This window comes from Falco punctatus (genome assembly GCF_963210335.1).
Source record: "Falco punctatus genome assembly, contig: scaffold_261, whole genome shotgun sequence".
NCBI lineage: Eukaryota > Metazoa > Chordata > Aves > Falconiformes > Falconidae > Falco > Falco punctatus.
Window position 1 is genome coordinate 1 of NW_027660165.1, and position 18,878 is coordinate 18,878.

Genomic DNA, 18,878 nt, shown 5'->3' on the forward strand with positions numbered 1-18,878 from the left:
AACAAATATTCAGTGGAAATTGGTTCCATTATGTAAAGAAACACTAACTGCAGGCCAGCGTGGAATAATTATTCTACCCTCTATAAATCTGAGCACCACCAGGAACAGAATTGTTCCTACAACAATTATTGGGTTTTTGAAAGGTACAGAACATGTGGCTTGCAAAATGCACGTCTGCCACAAGCAGCTAAACACCAACACAGAAGTGACAGATTAGAACAAACGAGTCTTTGAAACACGCTTTACAAATGATGTGTACAAGGCTTAGTATGAACCGGTTTTCTGTTGTGGACAGTGGCAGATGAAGGCTGGGGGAAGCTCTGGGTAGGTGCCTGATTTGTGGCTCTGGGAAAGCCCACCTCATCTGGGATGTCACCTGGGTCCCCCCAGCTCACCTGGTGGCAGCTCTGCACCCGCTGCCAACGGCGGCTCCCAACTAGCTTGCGGGCAAAGACACGAAGGGGGGCAGAGGACAATGACACCAATCCCACCCACGCTCTCCCCTCCACTGTGCAGCCCATCTGTGGCTGCACAGAGCACAGGGCACACTGGCCAAGTGCGAATCTCCCTGTAACGTCCCTGCTTACCTGGGGGGCTTGTGGGTGCATATTTAACACACCCCAACACCCCACCCCACCCCACTAATCTAGCCTAAATGCTTAAGGCAGCATCAACCTCCTCTTTCTAGCCCAAAATTTAGGTATCGGAGCACTGTGGAGCCTCTTTGCAGCCAGCAAAAGGAACAGGCACTTGGAGAAGAGTATTATTCTCGTCCCAAGAGGACTCCGACAGCAACAGCGCTTTGAAAAGGCTTATTTTTTCTCCCATTTATAAGAATGTAGCCAGTTTCAGACACACGCACTAGGATCCGTGAATGCCCCCTTCCGAGCTAAGCTCTTTCAGGTAGCACATGCAATTTATCCCACCCAACCTCAGCCAACTTCTCCTCTTCTCCCGCTCAGAGCTGCTCCTGCAGGCACCCTCGCTCGCTTCTGTCTCGGGCTGCCGCCGCCGCAGTGCTGGCAGACCGCAAGGAACGCGGGCAGGGGAAACGAGGGAAGAGCGAGCGCCTCTAATAAAGAGCGGCCCAGCAGGGGAACCGGGGAAGACGAGCAGACTGATGGATGATACACGGCAAAGAAACTCTGCAGCTCCTCCAGGACTCCCAGGCAGAAGGGAAATAAACTAGCACCATTAATTCAGTCGAGGAGTTGCTAACAAGCTACCACCAAGGTTTTCCACTCTTGCGAGAAAATAGTCCATAGCGAGTGGAAAGGTAAGCAACGTTATTGCAAACAGAAATATGTTTATACTTGTAATGTAGCATTTTCCAGCAGGAGGCTTCTGGGACCTGCTGTTTTCCTCCAGCTCATTCTTTGATAAAGTACAGAAATAAATATATTCCAACTAAAAACAAATCGGGGACAATCTAGCAACTGGTTTCCATTTTGGTCGTTTCTGAGGGTATCTAACAACTTTCAAACGGCCATAGAACACTCCTAAAGGAGTTCCTGTGGCTTCGGTGAAGCAGAGCCAGGACCTCGAGCACTGAAGAACAACTAGCCTGAAGGACTACAGCAAAACTCCTTGCCGAGCCCACGTGGGAAGCGGGAGCCGAGAGATCCCTACCTGAAGTGGAGGCCCAAGTTGAGCTCTGGAGCAATGGGTTTGTCGGTGACAATCGTTGTGCCCGTGCCAACAGCCTGGACAGGGATGACGTAGGTGTGGCTGTTCTCTATGGACACCTTCACCTCATCCTCAAATCTCTCGGTGTCGTCCAAGTTTGCTATGATGGCCACAGACACCTCGCTCTCGGGGGGGATCACTCCTTTACTGGGTTCAATCCTCCAGCGCGAGCGTTTGCCAGCCTGTAAGATGAGCCAAACAGTAACTTAGGATGGAAACCATGGACCCTGGTCTCCTGCGGGATGCAGAAAAAGGATTAAAGACATGAGGGTAAAAACCATGAAGGCTTCCTTTCCCCAACTCGGAGCTACAGTGCCTGGAAACAGCACCCGTGCAGGAGCTCATACAACCTCTATTTTACCCTCCCTTAACAGACTCACTTTGTTAACCCAGCTCTGTCTGACCCAAGGGATGCTCACCCTCAGGAGAATGCTATTGTCCCTCCAGCCTCCCTCTTGGAGGGCACACCCAGGGAAGCCACTTGATATCTCCTGGCTTCCCGACAACGGCGGCCGGCTCTGCCGTAAAGGCTCCAGGCCAGAGGAAGCCAGGACTGCTCCAGTCCCCCCGCAGCAGCCACACGGCTGGGGGATACTGCTGAAACCCCAAAGAATAACTTTGCAAAAGCGGTTGATAAAACCCCAAAGTCTTCTTTCCCAAGAGTCAGGCTTCTCAACAGCCCCTCAAGGGCTGCAGCCCTCTGTTCCCACAGATCATCACCTGCAGTGAGGTGCCCCAAGGCCCTCTGCTTTGGCAAAGTCAGCTCTAAGTGTTTATAGCAGGGCAGTGAAACAAGAAGCAGAAAGAAAACCACAAGACATGTGCCCTGTGGGCACGGCCTGGGCTTCCCAAGCACTCTTTTCCTCTGGTTCCTCACGGGCCTCCCTCTACGGATGGGGCAACAGAGGTGCTGGACCCCTCCAGCCCACCTAAAGCCACATTCACAAGGAGCAAGCTCGCAGAAGAGAAATGCACGCAGTGCTCCCGGGCCAGCAGGAAATGCACTGGGATGCAGACACGTGGCTTTCAAGTGTCCGTCACAGCATCGGTGCTACATGCATCACAGTTCAGCGCTGTGTTTGGGATGGCAGGCACCACTCATCCAAAACTCTACAGTACTGTCGAGAAGAGGGTTACTTTCTTTTTCTTTTTCTTTTTTTTTTCCCCTTTAAATAGAAAACAACGGTGTGCTCAGAGGCCTGACATGATAAAAGCAAGTGCTCGATCCAGGTGAAGTTAGCTCGAGTTTCCATCCGTCAGGCTGGCAGCTCTGAGCTCTAACAGGACACCAGCCAGCCCAAGGGAGAAGAGCAGCAGAAAACCAAGCAGCACTTTGAAGTCACAGAAACATTTAAAATAACACCCCAAAATGACCTCTGCTGACAAGGTGAAGGCTAGCTGGAGGCCAGGGAAGCGATAACTTGCTGAGCATTCAGGGTCCCAGCAGCAAGCGTAGGTGCTCCAGCTACGCTAACTCCTTAGGCTGGCTGTGCCCTCCATGTAGAGCAGGTCAGGGCTGCATGCCTGCATCCCATAACAGAGCGTGCCAAAGGCATCAAAATGATTCCGGGCACCAGCAACATTTATACACTCAGCTCCATTTCATTTGTCCTCTAGGGCTTCAAAAAAAGAGTCTTGAAAAAGATTTTTAAAAAAGCAAGATGAGACTGGGATGGAGGCAGGTGGCTGCCACGGGGTAAACACTGGGGCCTCACTGACCACGGAGGATTCCCACCAACCCTCCCCTGTGGTCCCTGCAGCTGGTCGCTGGCCTCGGAGGCATCGGCTGCGCTGCCGCCAGCCAAGGGCTACCCAGCCAGCTCATTCACACCGAGCCAGTGGGCGTCAGGTTTTCACTGACGTTAATGTACAACTTCTCCTCCGATTCACGCTGACACAGGGTAGCTTGCTTGAAAAGGAGACCCGATAGCGCTGCTCCAGAGGTGAATCTGCAAGTCTGCTATCTGACAAAGCTCATTTATCACAGCTTGGCAACAAGCCGGGCAGGAAATTGTACCCAAGGAACTATTACTGAGGAATAATGACAGGCTGTCTCGATGGAGCCAGACTCGCAGTGTCCCGGGGTGACCCAGCGCAGACCCACCGTGCCCTGCCAGGCCAACAGCCCACTCCGGAGGAGCACGATTTGCATCGCGTCCTCATCCTTTCCGTTAGCATCTGGTGTGGGTCCCAGGGGCAGCACAGCGCACCACTGAACAGGAGACCTGCCAGGACCAAAAGGCTCTGCCGGACCAGCTCCGCTCAGGTTTTTAGGTCAGCTTCTGCCTACACCGGTCCAGGCTGTGTCCCAGAGACAAGAAATCCCTTGGGAACACGCTAAAAGCATCCATCCCCCTGCTCTGAAGGCCAAAATCTAACTTCTGACAAGATCCCTGCTCCTCGCTTAGGCTTGAATGCTCCAGAACACGATGCAATAGCTGCACGTGCTGGGCAGACAAAGACAGCGGCTATTTCTGTCCCTGCAGGAGCTTGTACCACTGGACGCCAGAGTCAGAGCGCCAGGCAAGGGCTGGCATCAACCGCTTCGAGAAGCTCAGCGCTGAGATCGTTAGCTTCTCCTGGGACAGATTTCATTGGGAATAAGAGCTGCCAACGTTTGCTTCTAGCGGGCATCAGCGCGCATCAGAGATGGACGGCTGGATGGCTGCCCCAAGGGATGGCTGAGGAGCCACCACGCTGCCCTCTGCAAGTTACTTTGAGCCCATTAAGTGAAGTCATCTGGTCATTCCGGCCTTGCACGAGTGAAAGAAGCAGCAGAACTCAACATGAAAAATGCGGCTGTACTTTACCAAGCCATAGCTCTGGCGAGAGAGTGCTCACACCTCGTCAGGCGGATCCACCGACCCCGGTGGGGGTCACGCACGAAGGGGAAATAACCCCCCGCCACATCAGCTGCGCACGGAGCCTTGTCCCAGGGGCTTTAGCTGTCCTAAGGGGCGGGAGCCTGTGCTCTTCATAGCAGAGTGACTCCTCACCCGCACAAACGGCCAGTGGCAGAAAGAGCCCAGAAGCACCCTAAGGCCCACAGGGTGGGGATCAGAGCACAAGGCTGGCCGGATGCTCCCACCAGCCACCAGCCTCCTCCTGGCACCTCGGCACCAGCATCTCCTCAGCAAAATCAGGGGGACCGCTTTGGTTGAGCCTCTGCCCCAGAGCACCAGCAAGGAGATGTTTTGTGAAATCGAGGCAGAGCCTCTAAAGCCAGTAAAAAAAAAAAAAAAAAGAAGAAAAAAAAAAGAATTAAAGTGTGGCACTCACTGCCACCAACAACGGAGCCCAATTTGTCACACTTGCTTCAGCTAACAGCAGCTGCTGAGTGAGCCAACGAAGCTTGTCTCCATTTGTGTCCCCTGGCCATTGCTCAGCCCTCCAGGTCCCATCTGCCCTCCCCGCTGGGCTGGGGAGACCAGTGCCACCACTCTGCACATTGGGGCTCTCCAGCCAGGACATGGACACGGCTTGGCCAGCTGCTGCCAAGCACAGGATTGAACAACCAAAATCCTCCTGCTTTTCCCTCGGGAAGAGAGCTCAGCTGAGTCACTCTGGCCTGTAGCAGCGTAACTGCTTTGAAGACTTCTACCCTTCTTGAACCCTGTTGGCCAGCGGGTGCAGCACAACGTGACAAGTTCACTTTTCCTAGATGAGCAGAGTAACAATTTCTTCCATTACTGAAACACAGCAATTTTGAAAGACCATGAACCCATAGAAGATACCGGATGCCATAAAATCCAAACTCTTCCCTAAGGCCAGGTTTCAGGCACCTTTTCCAAGGTCTCCTCCAAACCTTTGCTCCCCCTTTTAAGGCCCACGTGCCCTGGACCTAAGCCTGAGTGACACTGGGAGGGACACAGCCTTCTACCTTCCTTGGCTTTTGGTACAACCCCTCACCAGCATGAGATTGGACACTCCTGGCCACGAGCCATGTTCACGACTGATGCTGTGTGTTTCCAGGCCCTGTCAGCTACAACAAAGGGCTCCGGCAAAACCAAACTGGGTGGAAATGCACAAACTGGTACTGCTGTATAAGCAAAACACAGCCTTTAAACCCAAACCAAGGGTTTCATTCTAAAGGTGAGCTTTTGGAGCACCATGAGGCTCTGGTGGGACAGCTCAGGAAAGAGTTAAGCCTATCCATCTTCAAAACTTCTGCTCACCTTGGAAGAGGCCACATATGCAGGGCTAGTGCTGCCCGTACCCTGGAAAGTTAATTTAACCCTAATTTCTAAACAGCACTGCAGATATCATGAGAAGGGCGCAGCACTGTCTGCCTCTGTCTCACTATGAGCAAACACTGACAGGCTGGCTAATTATTCAGCTGCTTTGGGGGCGGGGGGAGTGATTTACAGTAGATTTGAAAACCACCCTCTTGCTGATTGAAGTCTGTTCCGACTTCAGCGAGAGTAGCAGGGGAGAACTGCAGACAATGCTGATGTGCTCTTCAAAGCCTTCACTGCCCGCAACCTGCACGATTTGCTCAGAGAGCAACAGAATCGCCCGTCAGCCAGACCCAGAAACAGAGTCACTAAAGCAGCATCGGCACCGTTTGGAAGTTTATCTCCGTGTTTTGCGGTCTTTCCATATGGCCATTGCATTAATAAAAGCAATGTCATCAAAAGCTTGAGGGAATAAGCAATGAAATTAGTAAATGAAACAAATCCTGCACTACGGGGGAGCAGAGAGTATGGGAACTGTGTGTTCTGCCCTTGCTTACACCGCACCTGACCAACAGCCTTTATACGCTGCCTGAAAAATCCATGGAGTTATCCACAGCGAATACCAGTGACAAGATAACCAGGTACAGCTTTTTTTTAAAAAAAACAAAACCAACCAACCAAATCTTGGTCTAAGTTGAATGTGGCAGCAGCTCATCCCTGGGAACGCAGAAGGGGATCTGCACTGAGCCACCAGGCACCCTCCTGAAGACAACCCAGCTGGCTGTACAAGCACTGCTGGAAACCAGGCAGCAGTGAGCTTCACCTGGAGCACAGGGCTCTGGATCAGGGAGCTCAGGGCTCAGGCTGAAGGAGACAGGACCCCGCATTACGACTGTCATGAGACGAGGAAACCCCAAGGAAGGTTTTCTCTCTCCTCCTTGTTACAAGGCACTGGGAAACCATTTGCCACCCTGCGGTAGCACATAACAGACCCAGCACGGGGGTTATGCAGGCAGAAGAAAGCTGCCACTGATTAAGAAAAATTACACCCTAGGCCTGTCTTTTCTTTCCTGATCACAGAGACGTGATACGCAGCTGCCTTCTGTGATGCCAAGAGATGTCAGCCTTAGCAGTCACACAAAAGATCCCTGAGAAGACAGCATGACAAAGAACAAGTAGGAAATGATCTAAGAACGATGCTTTTCCCTTTCTGCAGGGAGAGCAAACACTTCCATCAGGCCATAACAAGCCTTTGGCACTTGTCAATACGGCAAAAATCAGACACTTCAGAAGGCAGGAAAAGAAAATGACAGCGGAGCAAGGAGGAGAAACAGCCGCTTTTGTCAGCAGGTTACATCAACCCCCAGCTAAGCTGCAACAGCTCCTTCATGTTGACCCATTGCTCCAGTCATTTTTACCCAAGACAGACACAAATCCCCCCCTCGCTGGATCCAGAGGATTCCCTAACAGGCTGGGCTGCCTGGCAGCTGGGAAAGCAATCTGACAGGGAAAAGCACACCCGACAGACACAGGATTCGCTGGGTGAGCACAGGACGACACACTGGTCCCAAGGGTCGCAGATCTGCAGACACCCTGGCAAGCAGGGATAAGCCAACCGAGGACGCAGGTATGCAGTCCCTACACCCCTCTTCCCACCCAAAAAGCCCCATCTCAACACACAGATTTGGCGGGTTTTTATTTATTTTCTTCTGGTGGCAGAGATGCTCCCTGCTGCTCCCTGCAACTGAGAACAGAACAGACACAACTCACCCAGCAGAGAGGAGAGGGGTACAGGGAAGCTGGTGCCTGAGGGGAACTGCAAGTAATTCCTGAAGTCACTATCCCAAAGTGAAGTTCACCACAAATCATCCTGGCTTGCTCAGGTAATGATCTTGTCTCCCCCAAAGCGAGCAGCAAGCTTGCCTTAACAGGAAGAGCAATTTTCACTCGACGGTTAAGAGTACCATCGAGGTGGCAGCACGGCCACCATCATTACAGCATTTTCCTTTTCTGTTTCAAACAAGACACCAGCCTTTCGTTTGCCCTGTTGCTGCCCCTTCAATTAACCTCATTCAGTTTGTCAAGCTGCCAGTCAGTGCGCATAACATTCCCGATGCAACGCTCCTGTGAAAATTTCAGCCAATAACTCGCTCTTTCAAGTGGAGACCATGATCTCTGAGCCTCACAGCCACCGTTTGCAGATTGGCCAACAAATGGGAGACAGGGAAATCACGGCTCACCACCCTGCAGCAACCTCCAAGCAGGAATCAGAGCAGCGGCTTTGGCGCTTTACAGGACACAAGGCTTGGGTTCAGGGACACGGGGGAATGAAGGATGCCTGTGTCACCCATCAGCTGGGCTAAGGCACAGCCCAGCCTGCTCCGCTCTCAGATGGACACGCGTGCGTCACCCTGACACCCGACTGCATCTCGGGCTTTATCTCCACAATTATTCAGTCCCCTCTGCTTCCCATCAAGGAGCTGCCAGGCAGCGTAAGGCAGCCAAGGGCAAAACTTCAACTGGGGCAGCAAAAGAGCAGCAGAGCAGGCAGCTGCTGAGGGCCAGGGGGCAGCTCGGGCACATCTCGCCCACGCCCGCACTGCTCCCATCAGGCAACCTCAGCAGCACCGTGCCCACAGTCTGGCTGAAGAGCCCTTGGTGAAGCGGCTGATGGAGCAGGTCCCCAGGACCTGCCTCCTGGCACGTCTCCATGAGAGCAGCAGCTGCCCTGAAAAGCAGAGATGCTCACCATGGGGGAACTCGGCCCCGTGGAGTCAGCAGGGGGGATCACCACACACACACAGAGTCACAGAGCAGCTGGGGCTGGCGAGACCTCTGGAGATCATCTGGTCCAAGCCACTGCTCAAGCAGAGCCCGTCTTTATTGCAGGGAAAGAAACCGTCCCTGAGCCGCCGCGTATTACTGCTCTAGTGATCGATCAGCCCCAGGATTGGCAGGGATGGCGGTGAAGCACGACAGGCTTTATTGCCCAGTCCCATGGGTTAGGGCCCTGAGGCAACGGAGGGGCAGATGTACCCTGCAAGCCCCCCGGCGACACCGCGAGCTGCCCGGGGAGGAGGGAAGGCATTGCACCGGGGCAGCAGGACCCGAACAGCTCTGCGGGTCACTGCCTGCGACAGGCATGCAAACCCATCATTTCAACACCAGTACCAGCCATCCCTGGTGGCTTGCTCTCGCCACAGATGGCAAGCGGGTTTTCATGGTGGATTCAAAGAAAGCTGCCCTGGGAATCCCTCCCCCACTTGGAGGTTACCTTTGTCCCCCAAACAGCTGGAAAAGCCGCAAGGAGGAAATTCGCCCCCCTCCTCCTTGGCCCAGGGGGCTGAGCCTGGCCTCTCGCACACTGCCTGATGCTTTACCCGCAGACCCAGCCAAGCCCACAGAGCCAGGCCTGGGTGAACCAGCTCCACAAACCCAACCCACCTAGCGTGGAGCAGAACAAACCTCCCCCCAACCCTGTTTTTAAGCCCCTCACAGATCCCACCTCCAGTGAGCGGCACATCCCACCCAGCCTCCGCACGGAGCCCTCCCTGGCTGCACCAGCCCTGCCCCCCCTGCCAGGGCAGCGACCCAACCTCCTCCTGCCACCTGCCACGCAGCTTGTCAGCTGCAGCCTCCGTCAGTTAAACAGCCTTTCCCTGCGGCTGGCCCCCGGAGATGCTCTGCAACGCGACGGAGCCCACAGACTCTGTAGCTACACAACCCTTACCGTTCTGTGTTTGTGCAACGCCACAGCTGGTTGGGCCCCCAGCAGGTGTGAAACTCACCTCACCACAAGCAGGCCGAGGACAAACTTCACACCCCAGACTCTGTCACAAACAGAAGTCTGACACAAAGCAAACGCAGACCTAATGGGGAAAGTGTCGGGAAATCCATGCCCTTCCAGGAGCAAAGGGCCACAGGGGCCTCTTGATCTCTGAGCTCCAAAGACACGACTCTCCGTTAAATACCCTCCAGAAAACAAAGGGAAAACCTGTAAAGATGATCCAGACTCCTTTCTGCACAAACGTCTATGCAAGCTGTCTACTTTACTGAGGGGGTGCCCCAGCTAAAACTGCCCCCAGAGCCAGGCTCCTCTCGCTGCGTTGGGACGGAATATCTTGCTTTCTCTCCGAGACAGCAATATGGAAACGTTGCATGTAAAAATCAAGCCACAGGCTGCTACAGACCAGTCAATTTTCATTGGGAAACAGCCCCACAGATACTTACCATCTCTACACAGAAGGATGCAGGGATGACAGCCTGATTGGAGAGGTGGAGACTTTTGGACGCATCTTGCAGAACTTCAATACTGCCAAAATTTATCTCCCTCGGATGCACGTAGACAACTGGTCCTTCTCCAACGCTCACTAAAGAGACATTCTGCTCCAGGAAGCAGGTAGGAAAGAAAAAAAAAAGCAGGGGAAGTTAAAAAATACGAGACAGCTCTAAGGGTCCTCCTCGACGAGGCGATAAGTACGGCTGTTGGAAGTTTTCAGCGTTGCAAGGCTGAAACAGAAGGCCCGGGGCAAGTGCAGGCTCGGAGCGATCCCATCTGAAAGCCACAAGCTCCCGTTCTCAGGGGACAGAGAAACCCTGGGTCCCACGCTTTCCTTTCCAGACCTCCTCCACAGTTAGCTCTCCTTTCTCTGCCTTGTGCCTGCTCCCGCTCCTTCTGCCGCTCAGCCTTGTCCCAAACCTCCCTGATCGCTGCTGCTGCACAGCGACACTTGGACAGTTACTTCTTTGACATTCCCAAAATGCACCTCTGCAAACCAGCACAAGCCAGAAGCGAAGCAGGCTCTTCAGAGCAGAGATCGTGCAAGTTATGGCCTCTGATGTGTGCCTAGGTGTATTGCCGGTATGACATGAATAACAGGCATTAATTATTCATTACATCATTCAAGCGGTGTTTTTTCTCTTGACAGTCAGACCCAAAAAGCTTTCTCCTTGCAGAACTGGCACAGACTACTGGAGGAGGAACACAGATCCCTTTGCTAAACCACCTTCCCACATCATTAAAAACAATGAGAATTTGTCCAGTCTTGCTGTGGATTTCACTGGTTCCAAACACCTCAACACTTCAACAGGATCTGAATGCATAAAACTCCCAATGCTGACCAGACGCTGTATGATTCACTGGAGGGCACAGAGTACGATTTAACCGAAAAAGAAACCAGCCTCCACCGTGTACAACCTTTAATGATGTCTGGCTCAAGGAAGTGGTATTGACAGCTGTCAGAATCACCAGCCCAACTCAGCCAGAAGCAGCAGCAGCATCCAGAAATGCTCATCCCTTGACAGGGCACTGCTGCGTGCAACTAAGCACCAAAAAAAATCACCTACCAAGGCTGGGGCCTCAAAAATAAGGAACTGAAGCCATGCACGACGATGCATGTCTGGGTGATGCTGCCCAAAGCTCCCAGGAAGGAGGAGCTGCAGGGAAGAGCTGCGCCTCGCCAGCCAGCTCAGCTTCCTGGTGACAGCGGGACAGCAGCAGCAAAGGTAGGGCAGAGCCCTTTGGGGATGAGCAGAACAACATCTGGAGGATGCCCAGGTGAGCTGGCTTCTGTCAGACTGTGTACTAACACCAGGCACCCTCACCACCAAGGAGAGGACTTCAAAAACCCCAACCCCTTTGTCTACAGGGTTCTTAAAAGGGACAAGAAAAATGCCATGCAACAGCGTTACAGGCAACATGGCACAGGGAAAGGAAGGCAGCAAGAAGAGATGGCAGCTCTGCCATCGGCAGTATTGCCACAGCTACAGACACAGCCACCAGCCACCCCCCCACGCCCCCCCCCAGCACCGCTGGCTTTGTCAACAGTTAGGTCATGTCACATTTGATCACTTAGGAACGAAGAGCATCTGACCCTGGCGGACAGCTGTGCTCGAGTGCCCGCTTATTCTGACAGCGGCCAGCTGCCAAACCCCCTGCCCGCGGCACACGAGGCTGCCTTGCCACCAGTAACGCCAGGGCTGGGATTTACCAGCTCCTTCATGCAGATGATACACACCAGACTGGAGCTGGCACGTGGTCACCTGCAAACAAAATACCTGACAACAGAGCTGTGGAGGGACTCTGCACAACCTGGATGAAAGATCTGTACCACGTTCCGCCTGAAACGGTGGTAAAGACCAGGCATCGACACTGGGCACCCCAGCCTAAGGCAAGAACGAGCTTTGAAGTTCTATTGGAACACGCTGCAATTCCCAAGGTCAGACTTGCAGCCGTACGGGTAGGATCTGCCACCAGCGCAGGACATGTAACAAGACAGCCAGCTCTTCTGCCAGCCCAGAAAGCTTTGGGTGCGTCAGCTACCAGGGAACTGCTGGAACTGCACTGCAACCAGAAGACAGACCTATAGAAAATGCAGCACATCTAGTCCTTTCTTTAGGGACAGCTATGATTCTCCAGCTGAAATGCTCGCCCTTTGGGCAAAACATCAACACGTTCATGTCCAAATAGAAAAGATTACGGTAAGGTCAACTTTCAATTTATAAATTGTTAGCCCAAGGGTAAAAGCTTTTCAAGGGACCTGCAGCTCAAAAACCAGGTGACAGTTAAACAACTGGCTATTCCAGTGGGGAGAAACCCTCCTCTTCCAGGGAAGCATGCCTTCTATCTGCGAGCAACTGTTTTGTCAAACGTGAGACTTCCCTGCAAAGCCTGCATTGCCTGGCCTTGCTGTTGACTGGTTTACATGCACATCCCCAGCAGCCTGGGGTGAGATGATCAGTAGCATCCAGGGGATTTGGCATCATCGTTTCAATTCATTTTATAAAAAGTTTATATCCCTGCATTTGCTTTCAAAATGCCAGCCTTCCTTTCCATTACAGAAAGCTTCAGGTTCTCAGGAATCCTCTGATATCCCCTTCCATGCTCAGAGAGAGGACAAGACATTTTAAAACAGCTGCTTCAAAAGTTAATCTCCTTTTAAATTCAAAAGGTTTTTAAATTAAATTATTAACTAAATTTGTTCTCTGTTTCAGCCAGTGGAAGCCAGGACACCACATACAACATTCTCTTGCCTACACTTTGTTGCTGCTGTACATGCCTGAATGCCAATGTCTTGTAGGAGGCTTTAGTCCAGGAATGCTTCACCTCACCCCTTTCCAAGTTTGGTAGGGAAAAAAAACCAACAAAAACAGTCTGTGCTCCAGATGCAAGCAGTGTGGAGTCTCATGCATCTTTGGCTGGGGCTTTTGGCAAAGAGATACGATGGATATTTCTCAGGCGGGATGGACCTGACTTTCATGAAAGCTTAAATCCAGCTTTACAGAATTCATCATTTCAGCACGGCCTCCTACACCGCCCTTGCTTTAGCGGCATGCAGCAATGTCCCCGTGTGCTCCTGAACAAAAGTTCTAATGAAGCAGCAGTTGCTGCTCATCTAATAATGCAGGAGAGCAAGAGACCCAGGAATTGTTCTGGGTTTCAGGCTGGGCTTGTTATCCCGCCTCACACGCCCATAATTAAACACATCTCAGACACCTAAGAGGACACCACCCTTCTCTAGGTATTAGCTGTTACTTATGCCACGAACCCCTTCTTTCCTTGTCCACACCAGCCACATATTATGACCTTCTCCCTTTCCCTGGCAGAACCCCTGTACACTTTATGCCCCACCAAGATGAGTCACACAAAGGCACGCATCTCGCCTAGCACTCACCAGCGGGAAACTTTCATTCCCAAACACTGAGACACTAGCCATAGTGTCCTGCCTTCCTATCGCCTGGGCTTCCAGCATAAACGGGATCTCCACCGAGCTGTGAGGCTGGATAATCCCACACGGCACAGGGCTGGAGTACCACACAGCAGCATCCTCCTTGTGCTCCTGTAAGGGACAGAATCAAAGACAACAATTGTCAGAATGTGACAGAACCTCAGAGTCTGAGGAAACTTCAAGCTCCTTAACATCTACCACAGCAGCAATTCACCCACATTTTTAAAAATCCCTAGGAGAAAGCAGAAAAGCACAACACAAGGTGCAAGATTTATATGGGGCTAAGTAGCATCCTCACAGGGTCCAAAAGCTGCTGCACCCACAAACACCCACTCCGGTGCTGGTGGCCTCCTTGCAGCCGCTTTTCACAACCTTCAAAGTTCTCCTGCATGAAAGCACCCCAAAGACTAGAACCAAAACTGCTTCCTAAAGAGTTCAAACCGCTCCTGAAGTTCATATTCAGGTAGCCTCCCGTTCTCTGCAAAACTTGAGGTTTGAACACTAAACAGCAAGGTCTTCTCCAAACCCCCCTTTTTTTCCTAATAAACCCCTCGATAACGACGTTGGAGGGCAGGAGGCGAACGCAATGCCAAACCTGAGGAAGGACTGCATAGCAGCCTGGAAGATCGCTGTTGTTCACAAGGGTCAGTGTCCGCTCGTAAGGGAATTTCAGAAAGCACCGTCCGAACCTCAGAACAGGGCTGAGCACGTGCAGCGGAGGAACCACACACCTGGGTGAAGAGATGACCAAAGGGAATTAGAGACACTGAGAGACTGTAGAAGTTGTTCACTCCCCAAACAGCATGAAATAGACACAAGGCATTTGTCTCTGCCAGATAGACATTTCCTACCTCTACAGCAATCACTCACCTCTAACTTCTTTTTTCTCAACAGCCTCTTGTAATGGAGGGGCAGACCCCGAGACTCCCGTGGCAGAGGCTGCCCAGTGCCCTGCCCCAGTGCTCTCTCATCAAGCTTTGCCCCTCCTTTGCCCCGGGAGGCCGGCAAGGACCCTCCCACAGTCCCAGCAAGGCACGAGCTCTGCGGGAGCCTTCCCGCTGAGGATCAGCGTTCCCCAAAGCTCAAGGAAAACAAGACTCCAGCATCTCAGTAAAAGCAACTCCCTCCTCTCCCGTACCGCTCTCGCCCTGCCTGAAACCTCAGCCGCTTGCCCCCGCGATGGAGGGCACCAGCACTGCCTGCCTCTCGCACTGGGTGACCAGCCTCTCCCAGCTCCTGCAGCTGCCTGGGTCCTCCACCCACCAGCCCACACACTGACTCTTCCCATTCCCACTCGTTTTACAAAATTGCAGCCCAGGCACCGCCTGGCTGACCGCCTGGGAGAGGGAACAGCACCAGCGAACTGCGTCCCTCTTGTCATTAAACTGGCACCCGCTGCGGCGCAACGCCATTGAGCGTGGCTGCAGCAAGAGCAGCTTTTGGCTTAAGTCTGGGAATGTTCATGCTCAAGAGAACCAGAGAAAGCTGAGCTCACCTGCCACACCAAGGACGAGTTTCCCCTTTAGTTTCCCCCCACCAGTCCTGCCATAAGCCCCTTTCCCATTTGCACACGCCTTCATTAACCGAGCCAGACCCCAGCTTTCAGCAGGCTGCTCGCTGCCTTCCAAACAAATGCTGCATTTTGGGCCAACCCAGCACAAGCCCACTGCTTGCAGGGAGAAGCAGGGGCAGCCCTTTGCAGATTCGTTACTCCTCAAGTCCCAGACGACAGGCCAACAAGGAATATAAGCACTGTTGCCTTCAAAACAGAACAAGAAAGGCACAGCCCTGAGCACTGAGCACAGGTGCTTCTCAACACGGCCGCTGGCAAAGCACGGCTGTGCTCACAGCGAGCTGGGCAGAACCAGCTCATGAAGCACCATTTCTCCTTTGGGGCGGCAGCCAGCACACCACACGCCAGGCAGCGTGCTGGGCCTGGCTACGTGGGGAAAGGTGGCCAGCTGCAAGGAAAGCGCCGGTACCTGGCTGTGAGAGGCAGCGCCAACACCTCCTGGCCAACACCATCCACGTCCAGCACCAGCGCCAGCTCGTATTGCCTCACCGTGTTGGAACACAGGGTGACCTGGTAGAGGAGAAGAGCAGCGTCAAATACTTCAGCACTCCCAGAAGCCATCAGCCACGCACGCGTGGTGTCCTGCACTTCTCCTTCCACGCTAAGGAAAGGGAGCGTTTTGCCTTGGTTCTGCTGCTGCTCCACGTGTGGACCACTGCCTTTCCCAGGAACAAAACTCTGCTGACAAACCCCACCTGTGAAATACACCTTGCACACCAGGGCACGTGTAAGCTAAATCAAAGCACAACTCATGGTCTACTCACCACCGTATTAAGGGACCAATTTTTCATCGCAACTACAATAGCGGGAACCCAGGGGAGATCTGTTGACTTTCCCAGAATGAGTTCAGCTTTACAGTGGGAAGCTGAGGGCAAAACGTGGCCCAGCAAAAGCTGTGCAGTTTGTTCATGGCTGCTGGAGCTTTCTCAGCCCCCGCTGCAGTGAATGCAACTCATCCTGCTCAACAGGAGAGGAAAAATAAGACCGGGAAGAAAAGCAAACTGCTTTATGCAATGGCATCTCTCTTTTCAACAGCCACCTTCCGTCCTCACCCTTCCTCGGCCCCCTTCAAATCAAACAAATCGCTCTAAGCAGCTCAGAAGCACATGCACGGCTTCTGTGCTTGACCACACGATACGTGATCCTTGGCTTACGACTCTGGAAACAAAACGCTGCTCCATCCCAGAGTCCCTCAGCTAACAAAAGCCCGTCTCTTACTTGGTCATGCCCAAAGCCAGCAGCGCTGCAGCCCTCGTGCGCGTCACTGACGCTGCAGCTCCACCTGTTGAAGCACGTATGGCCGGGCTCATCCCATACCTGGATATCCAGGGCTCCTTGGGAGCGGATGATGCCTTTGCAAGGCATTATGGTAAATTCCATTGGCTTGACGTGATGTTGGGCTCCCTTCCTCCAGGACAGGCAAGCGTTGTCTGAAATCTGAGCAAAACTGGTGACGCTGCGCTGTCCCGAGCCATCGCCAGGAATGCGAAGGTTGAAAGTCACAGGCACCAAGGAGGTGTTAGTGAGGCGACATGACAGGGTGTGAGGAAAGCCTGGGAAGGTGAGACAAATATCAGTTAAGTCCCCAGTTACGCTGTGATTCCTGCTGCAACTCTCCTGTTAGGATAAAACCCTGCTTGGAGTTGAGCTCTTGTCAATGTGCACGGCAGGTAACTGAGAAGCTCAGGGAGGAGCGAGTTGTGGCTGAAGTTGCCTTTTCTCTCGACGGCCGAGCTTGCTTCCTTGGGCAATGGGCAGCGGTGCTGGTGCTGAAGAGCACAAGTCTCTCCTTAACTGTGAGGAACCCTCTCACCTGCCCCCAAACCAGCCCCAACTCTTTCTCACTGACGAGCGTGCATCCAGACAGACCATTTATCCTGAAAATTCAGCCTGTAAAATTCCCCATTAACTCCATGAACATTCCCCCGGTTTTCAATATATGAAAGTAGCAGATTTTCCTTACTGTAGCTTCTCTTCAAGAACAAGGAAGGACGAAATTGGGCACTACAACATGATGCACAGCACTCTGATGCAGCTTCCCTAGGCAGGATCCTTAAGGCAGCTCCTGTTTCGGGGCAGCCAGACTGAGCACAGCACGACTGAGCACAGGACAACTCAGCCCACCCCACTGCAGGCAAACCTGACGCTTCCTTAGAAACGAGCAGGAACGTGTCTCGCCTTACCTAACAAACGGGGACATCACATCCTCGCTGCCTTTGATTACTGCCCGCAACGCCTGACATCACTTTAGCTCTGACACTTGCTTTCCCTAATGGAAAACCAGTGATACAACCACACTGGGTGGCAGGGGATGTGCTGCAGAGGCAGGACACCAGCCCGCAGCTTGCTCTGGAGCGGACACCAGCTCTGCCAGAAGGAGACACCTCCCATGCCCTGCTTACCAAGCGCTATTTGCATACAGACAGGGAGGAAAACCACCTGCAGGCACAGCAGATGTTTCTCCCGTGCCCATCAGCAGTGAGCATTGCCCACCGCCAGCAATTACTCTGGCCGGGGGGCAGGGGGGGCACAGAAAGGACACGCACAGACTGCACAGCCCCAAATGGGACCGAAGTCGCCAGAGGCAGACAACAGCCAGCAGCACAGTTACAAGAAGCAAAAATACAATAGCTGCCTTCAGCTGAAAAGGCCTTGTTAATGAAATCAGATTAAGTAGGATGAACCTCCTATTACACAACCGTATTCCTGCCCGGTGCGTTTCTTGTGGGTTTATTTATTCAAAAGGAAACACAGCGGTGGCAGAGTGGTGACGCAGGGAGAGGGGGAAGTGGCTCGGGGAAGGTAATGAGCTTACTTAAAAAGCCCACAAACATCATGAAAACACAGAGGCATCCAGGGCGCAGAATGATAACGGCCCTTCAATCAATCCACAATTGATTTCACATTTAAGCTTTAGATCGTCTCAGTAAAAAGCCTTTTGTGAGACTCGAGATGGAGAATCAGAATCTGCATTTCAATGGAGACACTGGGGCTCAGCCACCCGCTCCGTCAGCGCTTCAGCTGGGGAAGGAGAAGGAGCCCACATCTCTGGGGACATCAGTGCCCAACGCAGAGCTACTGCCTGGGCTTATTACCGGGCAGGTGATAACGAGGAGCCCTCACGGCACAAATCAACAGCTCACACTAAAGGTCAAGTGGGGTAAGCATTCGCCCCGAGCAGCCACAGGCTAGCGTGTGGCTCAAACGCCCTTCTCCTTCAGCCCCAACCCCTGGGCCCTTCTGGGACAAGGGCTTTCACCATCATTCTGCCGCCAAGGATTGGCAGGCTGGGGCTGAGCAGGCTCTGAGGGCACCAGAAAAATACTGGCTTGCTATTCCTTTGGCCCTGTTTGCTCTCACAACAGCAAAACACCACCTGAGCAAGCGCCAGCCCTGCTTTTAACACCCTGAAGGCTGTTGTGGAGGAACACAAGCGACAGACGCTCTTCAAGTGCTTCATTTCAGTAAGGCACAGACCTCCCGACCTGCGGTCCAAGCCCAGGGCACACTCACCAAAGGAGACATCGCCGAAGTGGAGGGAAGGTACATTGAAATGGAGAGTCGATCCAATGACACAGCCCCTGTAAGGACAAAGGCAGAGGAGGAACTGGCTTGGTTAAAAAGAACTGCAAAGCATTCAGCTTTTGTTACCACCGGGACAGATAAAAGCTGGTTTCAGCACCACAGTGGCTTTCAAACCAACCCGTCACCCTCGTG

General features: G+C 52.9%; 1 protein-coding gene across 2 annotated transcripts; it reads right to left on the bottom strand.

Moving 5' to 3' along the window:
* Positions 1–19: 19 nt before the first annotated feature.
* On the bottom strand, positions 20–18,828 carry LOC308057712 (hydrocephalus-inducing protein-like). 2 transcript variants are annotated; one of them, XM_080411767.1, is made up of 7 exons: positions 18,675–18,828; positions 16,479–16,714; positions 15,571–15,671; positions 14,184–14,319; positions 13,535–13,699; positions 10,092–10,244; positions 20–1,868 (listed from the first exon to the last, which is right to left on the bottom strand). In XM_080411767.1, the coding sequence occupies exons 2-7, from the start codon at positions 16,539–16,541 to the stop codon at positions 1,626–1,628; spliced, it is 861 nt and encodes a 286-aa protein (XP_080267893.1). In that variant the 5' UTR covers positions 16,542–16,714; positions 18,675–18,828; the 3' UTR covers positions 20–1,625. The 2 variants fall into 2 exon arrangements, with proteins under 2 accessions (XP_080267893.1, XP_080267892.1); XM_080411766.1 differs by lacking the exon at positions 18,675–18,828 and having other exon boundaries at positions 16,479–16,902.
* Between the last annotated feature and the right edge of the window lie 50 nt (positions 18,829–18,878).